Below are 19,670 nucleotides of genomic sequence, written 5' to 3' on the forward strand. Positions count from 1 at the left end.
ATTTGTGAAAGAATGGGTCGCTCTCAGGAGCTCAGTGAATTCAAGCGTGGAACCGTGAAAAGTTGCTACCTGTGCAATAAGTCCAACCATGAAATTTCCTTGCTACTAAATATTCCACGGTCAACTGTTAGTGCTATTATAACAAAGTGGAAGCAACTGGGAACAACAGCAACTCAGCCACAAAGTGGTAGGCAACACAAAAGGACAGAGCGGGGTCAGGGCATGCATGTTGATGAGCACAGTGCGCAGAAGTTGCCAACTGTCTGCAGAGTCAATAGCTAAAGAACTCCAAACTTCGTGTGACCTTCAGATTAGCATAGAGAGCTTCATGGAGTGGGTGTTTCTATGGCCGAGCAGATGCGGCCAAGCAGCTGCATCCGAGCCTTACATTTCCAAGTGCAATGCAAAGCGTCGGATGCAGTGGTGTAAAGCAAGCTGCCACTCAGTGGAGACGTGTTCTCTGGAGTGACCAATCCAATTGCTGTCTGGCAATCCGATGGACGTGTCTGGGTTTGGTGGCTGCCAGGAGAACGGTACTTGGCTGACTGCATTGTGCCAAGTGTAAAGTTTGGTGGGGGGCAGGGGGGAGATTATGGCATGGGGTTGTTTTTCCAGGGTTGTGCTTGACCCCTTAGTTCCAGTGAAGGGAACTAAAGAAATTTTGGACAATTTCATGCTCCCAACCTTGTGGGAACAGTTTGGGGATGCCCCCTTCCTGTTTAACATGACTGCACACCAGTGCACAAAGCAAGGTCCATAAAGACATGGATGAGCGAGTTTGGGGTAGAGGACTTGACTGGCCTGCAGAGAGTCCTGACCTCAACCTGACAGAACACTTTTGGAATGAATTAGAGCAGAGACTGCGAGCCAGGCCTTCTCATTCATCATCAGTGCCTGACCTCACAAATGTGCTTCTGAAAGAATGGTCAAACATTCCCATAGACACACTCCTAAACCTTGTGGACAGCCTTCCCAGAAGAGTTGAAGCTGTTATAGTTGCAATGGATGGGCTAACTCAATATTGAACCCTACGGACTAAGGCTGGAATTAAAGTTCATGTGCGTGTAAAGGCAGGCGGTCTAATACTTTTGGCAATATAGTGTATGTGCGGCCTGGTTTTCACCCCCTCCGCTGCAACCTTGCTCAGAGATTCAGGTGCGAATTGTCAGTGTATGACAATGGAAACCGCACCTGGGCTCAAAATCATACCGGACTATCTAAAAACGCTCTGCAGCCGACCCGCACATAATATTATTACAGGCACATAAGTGAAACGGCACCATTGAAAAGGCTGCAGGTTCAAATGTCATGCGAATTAGATGCAGCTCAAAAACGCATCTAATTCACATATATATGAACTGGGGCTAACAGCATGCTAGTTCAAGAATGTTTTTAAAATATTTCTCATCATTGGACTGGATTTTATTCAGCATTAGCCAGTTTCATAAATGTTGTTACATAATCGGCTTTATCCAAAAATTCACCTTCTCAGAATTCGTGCCTCTTTGGTCACTAGTGATCACTATAATTTGCACTGCCTACATCTATGAACACTAGTGAAAGCCACTCAGTAGTTGCTCATCCTGAATGTCCTGAAACTCAATCACTGGTGAGAACGAAGCAACATATTGCTGGTTCAAGCAGAGGAGGAATGACTCAACAGGCAATTAAAAGCAGAACTCAACTGTGTCTGGGTACCAGAAACTGAAAACAATGTTTAGTTTTTAATATTTGAAAGCAAACTATTCCATGTCTCCATGTTTCAGTTTGTTGAGAAATCACTTGAATAACACCTCCTAGCATTTCTTGCCATGGCCTTCTTCAGTAAGGGAGGATGATTCATGCAGCGTTTACGTCCTTGAATCCAACCGCCCTTAGCTCCTGCATGAAGGCAGGAGGATATGCTTAGCTGAGAAAACCCCTTCTCCCTCCTCCATATGAAAGAATGGTTGAATTGGTTTCTGGTCTAGGCCAGAAACCAACTACAATGTAAAATAATAATAATAATATATATATATATATATATATATATATCTATCTATATATCTATCTATCTCAACCACACGTATTGCCAGACATATTATAAAGCGCTGAGCAAACTGTTGGCGCTATATAGATCCTGTATAATACTAATAGTAATATTATACACACATACACACACACACACACACACACAACACACAGTATCTCACAGATATTTTATTCTATCTTTTCATGTGACAACACTGAAGAAATGACACTTTGCTACAATGTAAAGTAGTGAGTGTACAGCTTGTATAACAGTGTAAATTTGCTGTCCCCTCAAAATAACTCAACACACAGCCATTAATGTCTAAACTGCTGGCAACAAAAGTGAGTACACCCCTAAGTGAAAATGTCCAAATTGGGCCCAATTAGCCATTTTCTCTCCCCGGTGTCATGTGACTTGTTAGTGTTACAAGGTCTCAGGTGTGAATGGGGAGCAGGTGTGTTAAATTTGATGTAATCTCTCTCACTCTCTCATACTGGTCACTGGAAATTCAACATGGCACCTCATGGCAAAGAACTCCAAGGATCTGAAAAAAAGAATTGTTGCTCTACATAAAGATGGCCTAGGCTATAAGAAGATTGCCAAGACCCTGAAACTGAGCTGCAGCACAGTGGCCAAGACCATACAGCAGTTTAACAGGACAGGTTCCACTCAGAACAGGGATCGCCATTAATGGCTGTGTGTTGAGTTATTTTGAGGGGACAGCAAATTTACACTGTTATACAAGCTGTACACTCTACATTGTAGAAAAGTGTCATTTATTCAGTGTTGTCACATGAAAAGATAGAATAAAATATTAACAAAAATGTGAGTTGTGTGAATGTATATATCTGAAGGACACCTCTGACACAGCACTGAAGTAAAAAAGGATTACACTAAAATGAATAGCTGCATAGTTGGACTCCTATACCTGTTGATGTCCATTTGATGGTTATCTAGGACATTGTGCAAGGTTACCTTGGGCATCTATACTGTAATATGAAACAGATTTCAATGAAACACTCCTTTTTTGTAAGAGAGAGAGAAAGAAAGAAAGAAAGAGAGAGATCTGGAAAAATGGTACCTGAAACCTGAACTCCAGACAGATAAAAAAAAAGAAAAAAAAGAAAAGAAAAAAACCCACACAATTATTGCAGTTCCATATACATCATAAGTTAATTTTCCCAAATACAAGCAGTGTAAAAAACAGAATTTGACTCAGCATCAGCCACTTGCAGTCCCTGTACAGCGGAGCTCTGAGTGGTAGAGAAAGAAGCCGACAAGGAACATGCTGATAGGAGTAGAAAGCAGAGTGACAAACAACTTCATGACAGCACTGCATCTCCTTCATTGTCCAATCATAGGCTGGTCTGGGCTCAGAGGATTAAATTATACTGGCTGTAATTTGGCCTTAAAGACTGAGGACATATAGTAGCAGTGCTGCAAGGGACAGCTCTGAACTGAATGCTAGTACTGCAGCAAGAGATATACTTGCTTATTTTTATGGACATTTTTTGGTGGCTGGAGTTCGGCTTTAAAATAACAATCCCTGAACCTGCAGTACATTTAATCCCTCTTGTATTGAACTGTATTGTTACTGTACTGTCTCCCTCCATAATGTAGAGTGCTGAGCAAACTGTCGGCACTATATAAGACCTGTATAATAATAATAATAATAACTGCATGAAGCAAGAAACCTAGCAGTTCCTCACCAAAATGTAGTTACTTGAATAAATATAACAGATGTATTGGGCAGATTTCATGAAGCTATTTATACTTGTGTGACTTTAGCTAGAATTCTAAGCTAGCTAGTTACGCAGTCTGCACACAGCAGTTCATTAAGTAAAAAGTAGGGAGGCTTCACTTGCTTCTTCAAGGAAGGCACCGAAAAACGAGATAAGAAGTGGAGCATTCCTCATCAGACTGCCAGATGTGAGACTCAACAGAACATAGGAAACCAGAACTACACTAGAGGCAGGTGGACAAAGAAACAGACATGGATTAGAAAATAAAACACTACAGGGCACATTTTTATGGTTTTTAGAGTATATACATGACTAAACTTTTTGAATTTATTTTTAAAAGTATGACTAAAAGGCAAAACTTTTTCTGTTTTGAACAGAGTGGAGAGAGATTAGGCTCCGTGCACCCTAGCTTTTTTTTTTAAGCTCAAAAAAAGCTGGTTTTAGTAGCATTCAGAAGCGTTTTAGGAGCGTTAGAATTTTATTAGTGTTTTTACAGTACATGTAGAGGAAAAAAAAAAAAAACTGTTAGAAGTGGTTTAGCAGCATTTAGAAGTGTTTGGCGTTTCTTTTTTCTGCTGGAAAAACACTCGAAAACAACTCTAAAAAATCTTTTTTTTTTCTGCTCCTGATGCTGAAACTCAAACAAACAATGTTAATAGCCTAAAGTAGTGTTCATGGACACATAGGAAAACACTATTTAGATTCTAGGAGCTTAAAAAATTGCTGGTGTGCATGGAGCCTTAGAATGCTTGTCAGTTTTCTTTGCTGTCTGTGCCCCGTTAGGGAGATTTACTTTCTCTATTTGTCCTGTTTACCATTATCATTGTAATTGAAAGTAAAAGAATATCTTAAATTTTGGGTTGTCCCCATTAAAGTAAGAGGAAATCTTGCAATAGGGACAATAGTCCTGGTGACCTGGGGGTCCCCAAGGAATTCCCTTAATTTGCGGGGATTTCCTCTCACTTCCTGTGTGAGACATGAAGTGAAGGGGAATCTCTGCAATGGGACACAGAATGCAAAAAAAAAAAAAAAAATCTGACAGGAAAAAAGTTTTGCATATACAGTAGTTCTACTTTAAAGTGGTTATAAACGCTCAAAGGTTCTCATGTGCGCAGCAGCGCACCCAGCCCGCCCAAAACTCACCTGAGCCCCATCACGATCCAGCGATGCGCATGACACCCTAGGCTGTCCCGGATCTCTGCCTCCTCGTTGGCTGAGACAGCAAGCAGGAGCCAATAGCTTCCGCTGCTGTCAATCACAGCTGGTCAGCCAATGAGGGGGGAAGGGGGCCAGACCAAGCCGCAGCTCCGTGTGTGAATGTACACAGAACTGCAGCTGAGGAATACGCCTGCTTGGGTGCCCCCATAGCAAGAGGGGCTAAATACAAATGCACGCCACACTTTACAGATATTTGTAAAAAATGTTGAAAACCATTTATCATTTTACTTCCACTACACAATGATGTGCCACTTTGTGTTGGTCTATCACATAAAATCCTAATAAAATACATTTACGGATACTAGACAAAATGTGTGAAATTTCAAAGGGTATGAATACTTTTTCAAGACACTGCGTAGATATACACATACACCCCACTCCTTCCCTCGTAGGTATAGTATTGAGAGTTGAACACATACATGCATAATGTGTGTATATATATATACACACACACACACACACACATATATATATATACACATACATACACAGACAGACACAGACACACATATATATATTTTACACACACCTTCCCTTGTAGGTATAGTATTGGGAGTTGAACCGTACAATCATTAGCATAGGGTCAAAGCCATCTCTACAGATCACAGATGTATTTTTGGCTTTACCATATGTATTAAGTATATGTAACCAAATAAATATTTGGGGTAATACAAGGCAGCTTCTTCTTGGCAGTGACACCAAAGATCAAGTATACACTACCCATCATTGAACCTTTTCAAAATAAGCACTGTGCATTTTCCAACCTTGTTATTTGTTTTAAATATCTCTGGCTGATACATATAAATTAATCTGCTTGATAAAAACATGGAGGTAGCCAGAAAGAAAAAAATGTGTTGGGTTACAGCGTAAAAGCCAACAAACAAAAGTCATGTGAAGATGACACATTTCTAAACCACAGAATGTAACCAACATAGACTTAGATGGGGGACAAGGAATAGCAAGTAGTTATTATACAGTATTTATACTATATTAGTATTTACAGTATTTAATAGTTAAAAGGTAAATCAGAAAAATGGTCAAAGAACCCCTCATACACGCACAGTAACATCTCATCAGAAGGTTTAAAAGGAGATCTGTAATGACAGAAACATGGCTTCAACACTACAAGATACCATTTCAGGCTGGTATGGAGATCAGAAGTTGTGACAAAACCAGACTCTAGTGATCTTGTTCTGGGTCAGAAGAAGTCAAAGGGTCAATTCCAGGCAAATGAAGCTTCTAGAAGGAGGTCAGCAATAGCCTCCCCCCATGTGTCTTGCACTTTAAGCAGCTTAAAAATAGTCAGAGTTGAAGTAAATAATTACTGGGAACAAGGACTAAATATTTGAATTTTGCCAAGTTTTGCCACATTTAGCCATTTATGGCATTTTATCCATATACTGTTCCTCCTATACCTGAATTTTATCAATTGAATTAGACGGGAAAGCTCACATCTTTTTATATTGCATCTGTGAAATAAAATTGGTTTGATGTAAATAATCTCATACATTAATGTTTTGAAAACCTAATTACACAAATAGGGCTAAGGTTAGGTTTACACTGTTGCAGGTGGTTGCGGGTATGGCAGCTGTTCCCGCAATCAAAACACGCCATTCAACCTTAAAGGCACCCCCCCACATCTAAAAATGCAGTATGCTTGCAGGTGCGGGAATCACTGGGAAATCAAGCCGTGAAAAGCACCATACGGCTTCCCGGCTGATGCAGTTTAAAAATGGTGCAGGAACCTTTTTTTCTGCATGAAAGTCTATCATGTCCAAGCACACATGCCTTGCAGGGCCACAGTAGTGTTAACCTAGCCTGAAGCCGGTCATGCATGGGTCAAATTCAGAAAGAATTTTCTTTCAAAAATCTTTTCTAAGAATTTTCGCTCGAATTTCGCACCGTTAGTGGGTCACAGGAATGGCCAATTTCCGTGTGACCATCGAATTTGAGTGATTGGGCATGTTGGAAATTTTTTGGAAAAACGAACAAATTTTGAATCAATGATGGGAGAAGCTGTGACCTGGAAAGGAAAGAAAAATTCTTGGCTATGAAAATTCTTTTCTGTAGCAACATGAGGAGAAATTGAAGGCTTGGTTGGTCGAATTTCAAAATCAATGGTGGCACCATCGCATTACAAAATGCACGTAATATCCGATTAGATGGGTCGCAATTCGACCCATGTATGGCCTGCATTAGTCCTCTTTGAGATAAGTGAATCATCCAGCCCTGATCCACTGCAGCCTGTCAAAGTCAATGGCAGGCTGCAGCTGAAGGCTAAACCAAGTGGTACCTACACCTATGCTCCTAATTCCAGGAGAAAAATCCGGGAAATCTGTTCCGAGCATTCATTCCTGAACACATAGGACCCTAAATGCAAGTCCCACTCAACAACCCATCCCATTCAGCCACAGCCTGCCATAGCCTTTGACAGGCAGCAGGACCTGTCCCCATTGGTTGCATTAAAATGCCAGAACAAGCGCACAGCAGCTAGACACCCCCATGTCCCATGGGCATATTTTACAAAGGTGCAGAGATCTGTACACTGGGGGAAAAAAAAAAAAAAAAAAAAGCGAGTATATATCTGTCAAGTACTGACAAGTGTTTTCATACAGCCTCCTGTACATATCAATGACAAGCTGCAGCTGTATGCTGATAACCAGGCATCCAAACTTTTAATGGCATACAAGGATGGATGTTCACCCCTGAGCACAGACAGAGCTACATATATATCCCTATATGCAAGCAAATGCACAGATGCTCAGTTACCAGTGTCAGTGTACAGCCAAAGCCTGCCATTTATTTATTTATTTTTTTTTTAGAGGCGGCTCTATGCAAACACTGTTATGACCTAGTAGAGAGATGCACTCATTTTTCACAGTACACGACTCCCGGACTGTGTGAATGAGCCCTAAATATAATCATTCTGTATATGTACACAGAGGCAGCTATATTTGCTCATTAGATCTAAAATAATCACTGCTTCCAGCTTTGCGGGGTTTAACAAATGTTTCTTTACTACTGCTGCTTCTATACCAACTCACTGAAAACAATGCACTCCCTATGTGGCTGATTACATAAAGCTGACCATACACATTACATTCTCATTGTATATTCTCTTTACAGTTCCTAAAACTATTAAAAGGTCTACACAAGACTGTTGGCAGATCTAAAACAAGACTGTACCATGCATGGTGAGCAGCAGCTGCAATGCAGAACATGAGTATTACTGAAGTGGCCAATTCTGTCGCTGATACAGTAGCAGGAGGATGGGACTGACCACACATCATCAGGACCTGTATGCATGAACCCAGGAAAAGACAGCTGGCTCCCGATTATGTAGGAAGGGAATGCGGTGACTGGGGGCCCAGCCCGTGGCAACAGAAGAACGCTAGATTGGCTGGGAAGGTGACAGCACCTTCAGCAAGCGGGACGGCGCTGGATTCGACAGGCAGGTGAGCAGCGGGACGGCGCTGGATTCGACGGGCAGGTGAGCAGCGGGACGGCGCTGGATTCGACGGGCAGGTGAGCAGCGGGACGGCGCTGGATTCGACGGGCAGGTGAGCAGCGGGACGGCGCTGGATTCGACGGGCAGGTGAGCAGCGGGACGGCGCTGGATTCGACGGGCAGGTGAGCAGCGGGACGGCGCTGGATTCGACGGGCAGGTGAGCAGCGGGACGGCGCTGGATTCGACGGGCAGGTGAGCAGCGGGACGGCGCTGGATTCGACGGGCAGGTGAGCAGCGGGACGGCGCTGGATTCGACGGGCAGGTGAGCAGCGGGACGGCGCTGGATTCGACGGGCAGGTGAGCAGCGGGACGGCGCTGGATTCGACGGGCAGGTGAGCAGCGGGACGGCGCTGGATTCGACGGGCAGGTGAGCAGCGGGACGGCGCTGGATTCGACGGGCAGGTGAGCAGCGGGACGGCGCTGGATTCGACAGGCAGGTGAGCAGCGGGACGGCGCTGGATTCGACAGGCAGGTGAGCAGCGGGACGGCGCTGGATTCGACAGGCAGGTGAGCAGACAGAAGGATAATGCCAGGTTGACTGGGAAGCAAAACAAATGCCAGATTCACATAACAGGTCAAAAGGGATATTTAAAAAAAAAAGTTTCTTTAGCAGTCATGACAAGTATCATAAATAACCCAATAAAAAAAAATAGACTTTCACCTGCCTGTGACACTAGTCAGAAAACAGTTGCTACAATGAATTTAAATGCAGTTCAAATTGTGACAAAGCCCAACTGACAGACTGAAGAATGGAAAACCCTCCAGGAAGAGAAAAAAAAAAAAAAAAAACAGTGGGGAGGAGACAAATCAGTCTGAAATTTAGATCTGCAATCACCAATATCCTCAGGATCTCCTCTAATAAACAGCAGCCTGGGTGAGAACTCAAGAACCAATCCGATTCTACAATCTGTCACACTGTACCCTTGTTCATCCCTTTCATCAGACCATTGGAGGATGTGTTCGCATAACTTTCTGATGAAGGGGAGAGCGATCTACAAAGAAATGTGTGTCTATGGAGGTTAACCCTTTAAGAACATGTCAAATCAATTTCACTCAGGCACTTTTTCCCCCCTAGGTGAACATGCAGCCAGTAACTGTCACTGTGTGTTTATGTGCTCACACTGCAGGATTCAAATTCAAAGAAACATCACAGCTCAACCACCAAAATGTTTCTTCCGCAACGTGGGAGGCAAAAACCCGAGTGTACAGTTCAGGCACAACTTCTGAAAGTGTACAAAGATTCACTCACTACAACAAACACCGAGCCGGCTGTGTTTATTATGGAGAAGCTGCAGATCATACATCTTACATGTTATACTGATAGAATATTCTCAGCACCACTAGGCATGGGCTAGGCTCTACAGAATGACAGCTAACAACAGTGAGAGTACACAGCCTCTTCCTACAGGGCTCTAAAGCGTCATCTGCATTCAGTCTCATGATTGATACACAACATTTTATATTAGGTCATTTTTGTCTGTTTGGATGCTACAGGGCTGAGTTAAAGAAGAATTCCTGGCAGCGTTTTTATTTTCCCATGCAGTGGGGCTGTGCCCACACTGCATGGGTTCAATGCTAGTTCTTGTCTAGGGGCTCAGAAAGCAAAGATATTCTTAGCTAATCAGCCGATCCTCCGACCACAAGACCGGTCCCTGACACTCCTGCCCCCCCGCACACTAGCAGTCTTGTGAATAGGCTGCTCCTAATGTCATCACTCCCATAGACTGGCTCTAGACGTGAGAACGACAGGAACAGTTCACCGCTGGACGTGGGGGAGCGCTGTTTTCCCAGAGGATCGGAGAATGGGGCAAGTATAGCTTTTCCCTAAACCCCTGGACATAACGAGCACTTAATCCATGCAGTGCGGGCACAGACTCACTGAAGGAAAAAAATAAAGGCTTTGACTGGAGTTCTGCTTTAAGCTAGCCATACACTATACAATTTGATTGTAGAATCTGTCACACTCAGTTTTTCTTTTTAGGAAGTGGGGGCTACCTGCAAAGGACCAGGCTGTGGGGTTGATTTACTAAGACTGGAGAGTGCTAAATATGGTGCAGCTGCGCATGATAGCCAATCAGCTTCAACCTTCAGCTTGTTCAATTACGTTTTGACGAAAAAAAAAAAAACACACAAAAAAAACAAACAAAAAACTGGAAGCCGATTGGTTTCTATGCAGAGTTGCACCAGATTTTATACTTTCCAGTTTTAGTAAATCAACCCCTAAATGTCTTCCTTTGCACAGCAGCTATTTGTGCAGCATTTTAAAAAAATTTTAAATAGTTGAAAACTCAGAACATGAAGGAGTTTCCCCTTTCCCCAAGTCAAAGTCACACTGCATATGTGTTTTGCTGTGTTTTTACCGAGTTTGCAGTGCTTTGTTATACAGGACATGCGACTCAAAAACAGCACCAAAGACACAATGCGGGTGCGTTTTTGCAACATTTTCCATTGACTTTAATGGGGAGGTGTGTTTTTTTATGGTAAAAAAAAAAAACACACCAAAAAAATGCAGCAAGCAGGATTTTAAAAACCGCAGCAGACCAGCAACAGATCTGTGGGAAGAGTTCCAAAGAAATACATAGTCACACGTTCCTCTGCTGCTTTCTTTTTTTTTTTTTAAAACACTAAAAGCGGAAGAAAAAAGGGATCAGTGTGAAAGCAGCCTTAAGCTGGTCATACATTCCTAGATTTTTCTGGTTAACCCCCCTGACAGTTGAGCATCCATGGCTGTGGAAATACCCAAAAAGTGGCTGAATCGGTTTGGCTGAAGTTGCTTTTCAATTGACAATTTTCTGCCTATTTTTAATTAAAATCAAAAGAATATCAGGGGAACTGGTGCTACCCATAGCCCAAATGTTAACCAAAATTTGCTCTATGTATGGTCAGCTTCCAGTCGAAATTCATGTCGCAGGTGAACCTGTCAACATTAGTAACCTGACTTCCATTGATCTGAAAATTGTCAGCTGAACAGTGACTACAGCCAATCAGCTACAGGCATTGTTCGAGTATTCTGATAGCCATGAGTGCCAGCTGTCAGAATACAGTGGCCGGCAGTGAAGATTTCTCTATCCATGGTGTTTAGCATGCATTGGACAATTGACAGATTTTCATCCCACAGGACTGAACAAGAGAAATCTAAGAGTGTATGGTCAGCCTACATTTACCAATCTATTTGACCCATGAAGGGGACTCTTTCACCTTCTTAGAGTTTAACTATTTTAAATTATTAAAAAATGCAGCAGGCAGAATGAGTTTCTGATGTAGCTTGATGCTCTTCAGAACTGTAGAACCTCTCCTAAAAATGGAGAAGCCTTTGGGCATTCGAGTAGTGAAATATCAGTTTAGGTCGCAAAAACCTCAAAGCTAGCCTTTACGATCAGTACACAATCGCCTCATTTTTACCAAAACCATGTAATATGACAACACACCTAAAGTATTCTTTTCATTCCTTGTTCTACATAGTTAGTAGATCTAAAACTGATAACACATTCAAATCTGACTGTATAATCTTGAAAACAATCCCTTTGATGGTGGCTATACTTGTACAGATTAAAGAAATCAACCTAGTGATACACCATAGACAACCCAGTTTGTTGACAGTTCTCATCGTATTTTCACTTGAAATCGATCAAAATTTGTAGATGTAAAATATCCCCACCGATTGAAAATCTAGCTTTTCAATCATTTGATAGACCATTGATATTTATTATAATTATACCCCCCCACCTACAGATCAGAAATTTGATATGATCTTTGTTTACACCTGGATAGGTTGGTAACAAAACATGAGATCGAATTGTCTGATTCTTTGCAGAGTCATATGATCGTAGTCTTGAGTGAATGGTCACCATTAGATCTAACAAAACCATCTAGTAGAAGCAAAGTAGATAAATTATACAATGTTTAACAACTGTATCATACACACAATGAGGGGAATTTTCAAAACTGGAGCAGCTGTGCATGACTACCAACCAATCAGCATCTAGCTTTTATTTTCAAAGCTTAACTGAATACGCAGCTGCTGCAGTTTTGAATTCCCCCCATTTGACCATTCAGTCCAATTCTGTGAAGAATCATTTGATCAGAAGTTTCAATGTATGGCCAACATAAAAGGCGATATTCTCCATATCTCAGAGACATTCCGAGAACTCAACAGGACACTGAGCGTACACAGGAGCTCCATCTCCCAGCACCTAACATTCTCAGCATCTTACATACTAGGGGATGGACCAGATGTGTGCATAGCACATATACAGTAGAGATGTAATCTACAAAAATATTTGCTAGGAGCAGGAGACATTCTTTATAGTCTCTTCTGCCAAAAAACGTTCATCTCCCAGCAATTTTTAAACAAAGTTCAGCTTTCTCAATTCTAAGTATTACAGAACACCAAGGCCACCCACCAGAACACCCCAGGCCATTCAGCAGAATATCTAAGCAGGTGTGGGGGTCTAGGATTTCCCCTGTTCTAAAATCAGATTGCAGGGTGTATGGTCAGCTTGCAAAAAAAATATACACCCATCAGATCCCCCAAGTAGAGGATAGAAGTGATGTGTTCATCAGGTGATGGGCATACAGATGCCATTCTATTGGAGATCGCACTGTGAGAACAGATCTCATTCTATAACAACACGGTATCTATAGGAGATCCCACTGTTCAGACTGCTCATTCTATAGTAGCTCGCACTGTGAGGTCAGATGTCATTCTATAGGAGATCACATTGTGTGGTCCGATATTTTATAGGAGACCACACTGATAAAAAGTCATTCTACAGGCAATCACACCATGAGGACAGATCATTCTATACAGGAGATCATGCTGCATCTACAGAAGATCACACTGTCAGGATGGATCATTATATATAGGAGATTACACTGATGAAAAGTCATTCTATAGGCAATCACACCAAGAGGACAGATCATTCTATACAGAAGATCATACTGCATCTATAAAAGATCAAATTGTCAGGATGGATCATTATATATAGGAGATCACACTGTCAGGATAGATCATTTTATAGGAGATTACATTGTATCTATTAAAGATCACACTGGGGTTTATTTACTAAAGCTGGAGAATCCAAAGTCAGGGTCACTTCTGCATAGAAACCAATCAGCTTTGGAGATCTTTGGTAGATTGAGAATATTGCTGTGAGAAGTCTTCCTAGAGTGAAATAAGAAGACCTTGGAGGGTCTCACCACACCAGAATATACTGCAATCCAGTGCTGGCAGTATCAGACAACTGCTGCATCAACCCTTTCAGCACAGAGGAAGAGACCTTTTAACACTGTGTACTCTTGCCTTAGGTGCTACTTCATCTTGGATGGATCAGTGACTGGTGGTAGGAAGTGGATGGATACGTTCCTAGGAGTCATTTCTATTTAATGCTGGCTTGCTATTTACTTCTGGTGAGTACATAGCGGTGGAGGAGCATCACAGAAGTCACCGTTATTACTGGTCACTACTGGTTCACATCACACGTTGGACAATTCTGGTCATTATTGGCACATGAGAGTTGTTTTGTGACATTATTGTGAATTATATTCACATATTTGCTATTTTAATATGTTGGACATTTCATTTTTGGTTATTCTCATTATTTTAGTACACTGCAATATTGTATGGTAGTGTATAACATTCTATTTTAACCACTAGTATTAGCGCTGCACCTTTTGTCTATAAGCTTCTAACCTCAGCTTGTTCAATTAAGCTTTGGCAATAATACCTGGAAGCTGATTGGTTTCTATGCAGAAGTGAGCCTGATTTTGTACTCTCCACCATTAGTAAATAAACCCCACTGTGAAGCCAGATGTCATTCTATACTAGGAGATCACACTGCAAGTTTAGGTATTCTACAGAAGATCACACTATCAGGGCAGATCATTCTACAGATCACACAGAGGTCAGATGCCATTCTATAGGAAGATTACGCTGTAATTATAGGTGATCGCGCCGAGAGGTCAGAAGTCACTCTGTACGAGATCGCGCCGAGAGGTCAGAAGTCATTCTGTAGGAGGAGATCACACTGAGAGGTCAGACGTTATTCTATAGGAGATCATGCTGTATCTTTACAAGATCACACTGTATCCATACTAGGGGATCACATTGTCAGGTCAGGTATCATTCGATGAGATCACATTGTGGGTTCAGATGCTACTCAATAGGATATCACACTGAGGACAGATAGTTATATATAGGAGATCACGCTGTATCTATAGAAGATCATAATGTATCTATAATAAGAGAACACAATGTGAAGAGAGATATTGTTCTATAGAATATCACATTGTATCTACAGGCACTGTCAGGATATCAGTCTCTATAGAAGATCACATTATATCTATCTATAGAAGAAGATCACACTGTCAGGACAGATCATTCTATAGAGGATCACACTATGAGGTCAGATGCCATTCTGTAGTAGATCACACTTTACATTATCTATAAAAGGAGATCACGCAGTGAGGTCAGGTATCATTCTATAGAATGATCGCATTGTATCTATAGGAGATCACGCAGTGAGGTCAGGTATCATTCTATAGAAGATCGCATTGTATCTATAGGAGATCACAAAGTGAAGTCATTTATCATTCTATAGGAGATTACACTGCATGTATAGTAGGAGATTGCCAGGGCAGATCAGTATATAGTACAGGGTTTCTCAACCGGGGTTCCTTGAGCAATTTCTACCTCTCAGAAAAGTTCCCACTAACACCATTGATCTTCTTAGCTTTTTGTAAGGGTAATTCTTCACAATGACCTCAAGTGTAAGGAGCATTCTTCCCACTGAATATAACATTAATGTATCATTAGTTGTAGATATAGTCATTTTTAGTAGGGGTTCCCTGAGCCTGAAAAGTTATTTCAAGAGTTCCTCTGTGTTAAAAAGGTTGAGAAAGGCTGCTATAGTAGGAGATCACACAGCAAGGTCAGTATCATTCTATAGGAGAACACACTGTATCTATAGTAGGGGATCAGACAGTGAGGACAGATCATTCTATGTAGGATATCAAGTGAGGACAGGTATCATTCTAGAACAGATTGCACTGGACCTATACATAGGTGATCACGCAGTGAGGACAGATCATTCTATAGTAGGAGATCACACAGTGAGGACAGATCATTCTATAGTAGGAGATCACACAGTGAGGACAGATCATTCTATAGTAGGAGATCACACAGTGAGGACAGATCATTCTATAGTAGGAGATCACACAGTGAGGACAGATCATTCTATAGTAGGAGATCACACAGTGAGGACAGATCATTCTATAGTAGGAGAACACACAGTGAGGTCGGGTATCATTCTATAGGAGATCGCAGTGTATCTATAGTAGATCAGACTGCAGAACAGATCATTCTATACAGGAGATCAGTGAGGTCAGGTATCACTCTATAGTAGGAGATCACACTGTATGTATACATAAGAGACCGTACTGTATTTATAGTAGGAGATCACACAGTGAGGACAGATCAGTCTATAGTAGAAGATCAGACTGTATCTATAGTAGATCACACAGCAAGATCAGGTATCACTCTATAGGAGATGACACAGTATCCATAGCAAGAGATCACGCAATGAAGACAACTCATTCTTTAGGAGATGACACTGTATGTATAGTAGATCAAACTGCCTGGACAGATCATCCTATAGGATGATCAGAGCGAGGACAGATCATCCTATAGGATGATCAGAGCGAGGACAGATCATCCTATAGGATGATCAGAGCGAGGACAGATCATCCTATAGGATGATCAGAGCGAGGACAGATCATCCTATAGGATGATCAGAGCGAGGACAGATCATCCTATAGGATGATCAGAGCGAGGACAGATCATCCTATAGGATGATCAGAGCGAGGACAGATCATCCTATAGGATGATCAGAGCGAGGACAGATCATCCTATAGGATGATCAGAGCGAGGACAGATCATCCTATAGGATGATCAGAGCGAGGACAGATCATCCTATAGGATGATCAGAGCGAGGACAGATCATCCTATAGGATGATCAGAGCGAGGACAGATCATCCTATAGGATGATCAGAGCGAGGACAGATCATCCTATAGGATGATCAGAGCGAGGACAGATCATCCTATAGGATGATCAGAGCGAGGACAGATCACTCTATATAGGAGATCAGCTATCGCGCGATAGGAGATTGCAATGTATGTATACATAGGAGATCAGACTGTGTCTATAGTAGATCACACAGCGAGGTCAGGTATCCCTCTATAGGAGATGACACTGTATCTATAGCAAGAGATCACACAGTGAGGACAGATCATTCTATAGGAGATCAGAGTGAAGACAAATCATTCTATATAGATCAGTGAGGATAGGAGATCACACTGTATACATAGAAGGTCGCAGAGTGAAGACAGGTATCCCTTTATAGTAGGAGATCACACTGTATGCATAATAGATCAGACTGCCAGGAGAGAGAATTCTATAGGAGATCACACAGTGAGGTTAGATAATTCTATACAAAAGATCAGTGATGTCAGGTATGACTCTATAGGATGAGACTGCACTGTATGTACACACATAGGAGATGGCAGAGTGAGGTTAGGTATCATTCTATAGGAGATCACACTGTATGTACACACAGGAGATGGCAGAGTGAGGACAGGTATCATTCTATAGTAGATCGCACTGTGTACACACAGGAGATGGCAGAGGACAAGTATTCTATAGTAGGAGATCGCACTGTATGTACACATAGGAGATGTCAGAGAGAGGGCAGGTATCATTCTATAAGAGATCGCACTGTATGTACACATAGGAGATGGCAGATTGAGGACAGGTATTCTATAGTAGGAGATCACACTGTATGTACACACAGGAGATGGCAGATTGAGGACAGGTATCATTCTATAGTAGGAGATCGCACTGTATGTACACACAGGAGATGTCAGAGAGAGGGCAGGTATCATTCTATAGGAGATCGCATTGTATGTACACACAGGAGATGGCAGAGGACAAGTATTCTATAGTAGGAGATCACACTGTATGTACACATAGGAGATGGCAGAGTGAGGTCAGGTATCATTCTATAGGAGATCGCACTGTATGTACACACAGAGATCGCACAGTGAGGTCAGGAATCATTCTATAGTAGATCGCACTGTATGTACACACAGGAGATCGCACAGTGAGGTCAGGTATCATTCTATAGTAGATCGCACTGTATGTACACACAGGAGATCGCACAGTGAGGTCAGGTATCAATCTATAGTAGATCGCACTGTATGTACACACAGGAGATGGCAGAGGACAAGTATTCTATAGTAGGAGATCACACTGTATGTACACATAGGAGATGTCAGAGTGAGGTCAGGTATCATTCTATAGTAGATCGCACTGTATGTACACACAGAGATCGCACAGTGAGGTCAGGAATCATTCTACAGTAGATCGCACTGTATGTACACACAGAGATGGCAGAGTGAGGACAGGAAGCGATGATCGGATACAATGTAACAAATGACAGCGGAGTGAAGTGTCCGGCGCACTCAGGGTTCTCCCCCTCTCCCGGTACTCACATCATCGAAGAGGGTCCCCACGTTGGCTGTGACCAGCAGGATCCCGGTGCCCAGAGTGGCCGCCTTCCCCGCCATGCTGCTCCCGGTGTGCGGTGATGGCCGGCCGGTGTACACAATGTCTCCGCTGACCAGGCAGGGGCTCCGGCGATGCTCAGCGCTCAGGATCGGCGTCTCTCCACACGGATCCTCATCCCCCCTAATAAGCTCCTCCAGCGCCCGGCACACATGGAGCCATGCCGGGCCAGCCCTGGGAAAGTTCCCGCTGCCTGCTGGAGGCTCCCCGAGCTCGGCAAGTTTGTGTCTCCGGTAGAACGAGGAGCGGAGGGCGGGGGGAGGAGGAGGGCTGCTGCTGGCGGCGGCGGCCTCCTCGGGCTGTGTTGGGGTTCAGGGAAGAGCGGCTCCGGGGCGGAGAGGATCCCAGCACTGGCGGAGCTCCCTCTACACCCTACACTGCTCCTCTACACAGCCGCGGGGACTGACCCGGGGACAGGGGCAAGGGGGGGAGGAGCCACCTCCACAACGTCACCACACAAACACAACTCCGCCCTCTTAAAGGGGAACACCCTCCGGAGAATACAAGAGGAGGGGGCTGGCAGGGTTGTGGAAGAATAAAGTTTAATAGATGAAGGAAGAAGAATATTAATGGAAGTGACTGTAACTGTCACTGATTTCCAGGGGATGTCCTTCACTTTTGTTGAATTGTTTCTGCACTTATAGGTGCATGTATATTTTTTGAGGTGGAGTTACCCTTTACACGTTGAAAATGAAAGCTGGAAGCTGATTGGTTGCCTTGCCCAGCTGCTCCAGATTCTATCTGCTCCAACTTTAGTAAATTCCCTTCATAGTGTCTATTATCAGTGCCGGAAAACTCATTAATACAAAACCTGCAATTCTATTGGCCTGGTGTGTTCACATCTGTGTATTTTATTCTTGAAGTATCTGATCCTGCCAGAAACTGTGTGAGATCAATGGATGGATGGCGCTCCTACCGATCCCAGGACTTCAGTGTAGGTGAGATGGCCTTTGTGATGAAGCCCCCCGGTGGGTGGGATGAAACGCATCAGAGGGTATGGCCATTGTGGCAGCTGAGGCCATCTCACCTACACTGAACTCCCGGAGTTGATCTGAGAGGCATCCATCCATTTATCTCACACAGTTTCTGGAACAGTAGTAGATGCTTCTCCCATTTTCCTCTGTCGGCGGGGTGATTACTTTCCTGTGCATCCTGCTTGGAGTGGCGCCATATGTGGCTTGGAGTGGCGCCATGTGGAGTGGCGCCATATGTCTCCTACAGGTCCTTGTCTGATCCTGCCAGACACTTTTCTCCCTTGTTTCAAACTGACCACACAAAGTACAGAAACCCATCTCTGCTTGCGTGGTCAGTTTACATCCTTTTCCTGGCCATTCAGAGGTACAGGACAGTGTGCAGACACACAGCATGCCTATATTGGGTTGTTTGTTTAGCTACCATGCCCCCAACTAATCACATCCCGCCTCTGGCACCCCCCCAATCACAACTGTGAGGAAGAACAACAAAAAGAAGCGCACCAACCTTGCGCATTACCTCAGTAACCAAAATTTATTGAATAAAAGAATGGTACTCACAAACAGCGAATAAAAACAGGCATGTAAGTCCTCAAAGGG

The 19,670-nt window shown here is 43.0% G+C and overlaps 1 protein-coding gene across 2 annotated transcripts in view; it reads right to left on the minus strand.

Moving 5' to 3' along the window:
* The window catches only part of INPP5A (inositol polyphosphate-5-phosphatase A), a 569,268-nt gene extending 550,735 nt beyond the window's left edge, over window positions 1–18,533 (minus strand). For both annotated transcript variants that reach the window (XM_089669171.1, XM_089669173.1), the window contains exon 1: window positions 18,027–18,533. In XM_089669171.1, coding sequence (XP_089525297.1) covers window positions 18,027–18,101 — 75 coding nt within the window. In that variant the 5' untranslated portion in view covers window positions 18,102–18,533. The remainder of the gene's footprint in view (window positions 1–18,026) is intronic.
* Window positions 18,534–19,670: the final 1,137 nt, after the last annotated feature.

This window comes from Staurois parvus, unplaced genomic scaffold (assembly GCF_062004578.1).
Source record: "Staurois parvus isolate SC_StPar_1 unplaced genomic scaffold, SC_StPar_1.0 ptg000009l, whole genome shotgun sequence".
In the NCBI taxonomy this organism is placed as follows: Eukaryota; Metazoa; Chordata; class Amphibia; order Anura; family Ranidae; genus Staurois; species Staurois parvus.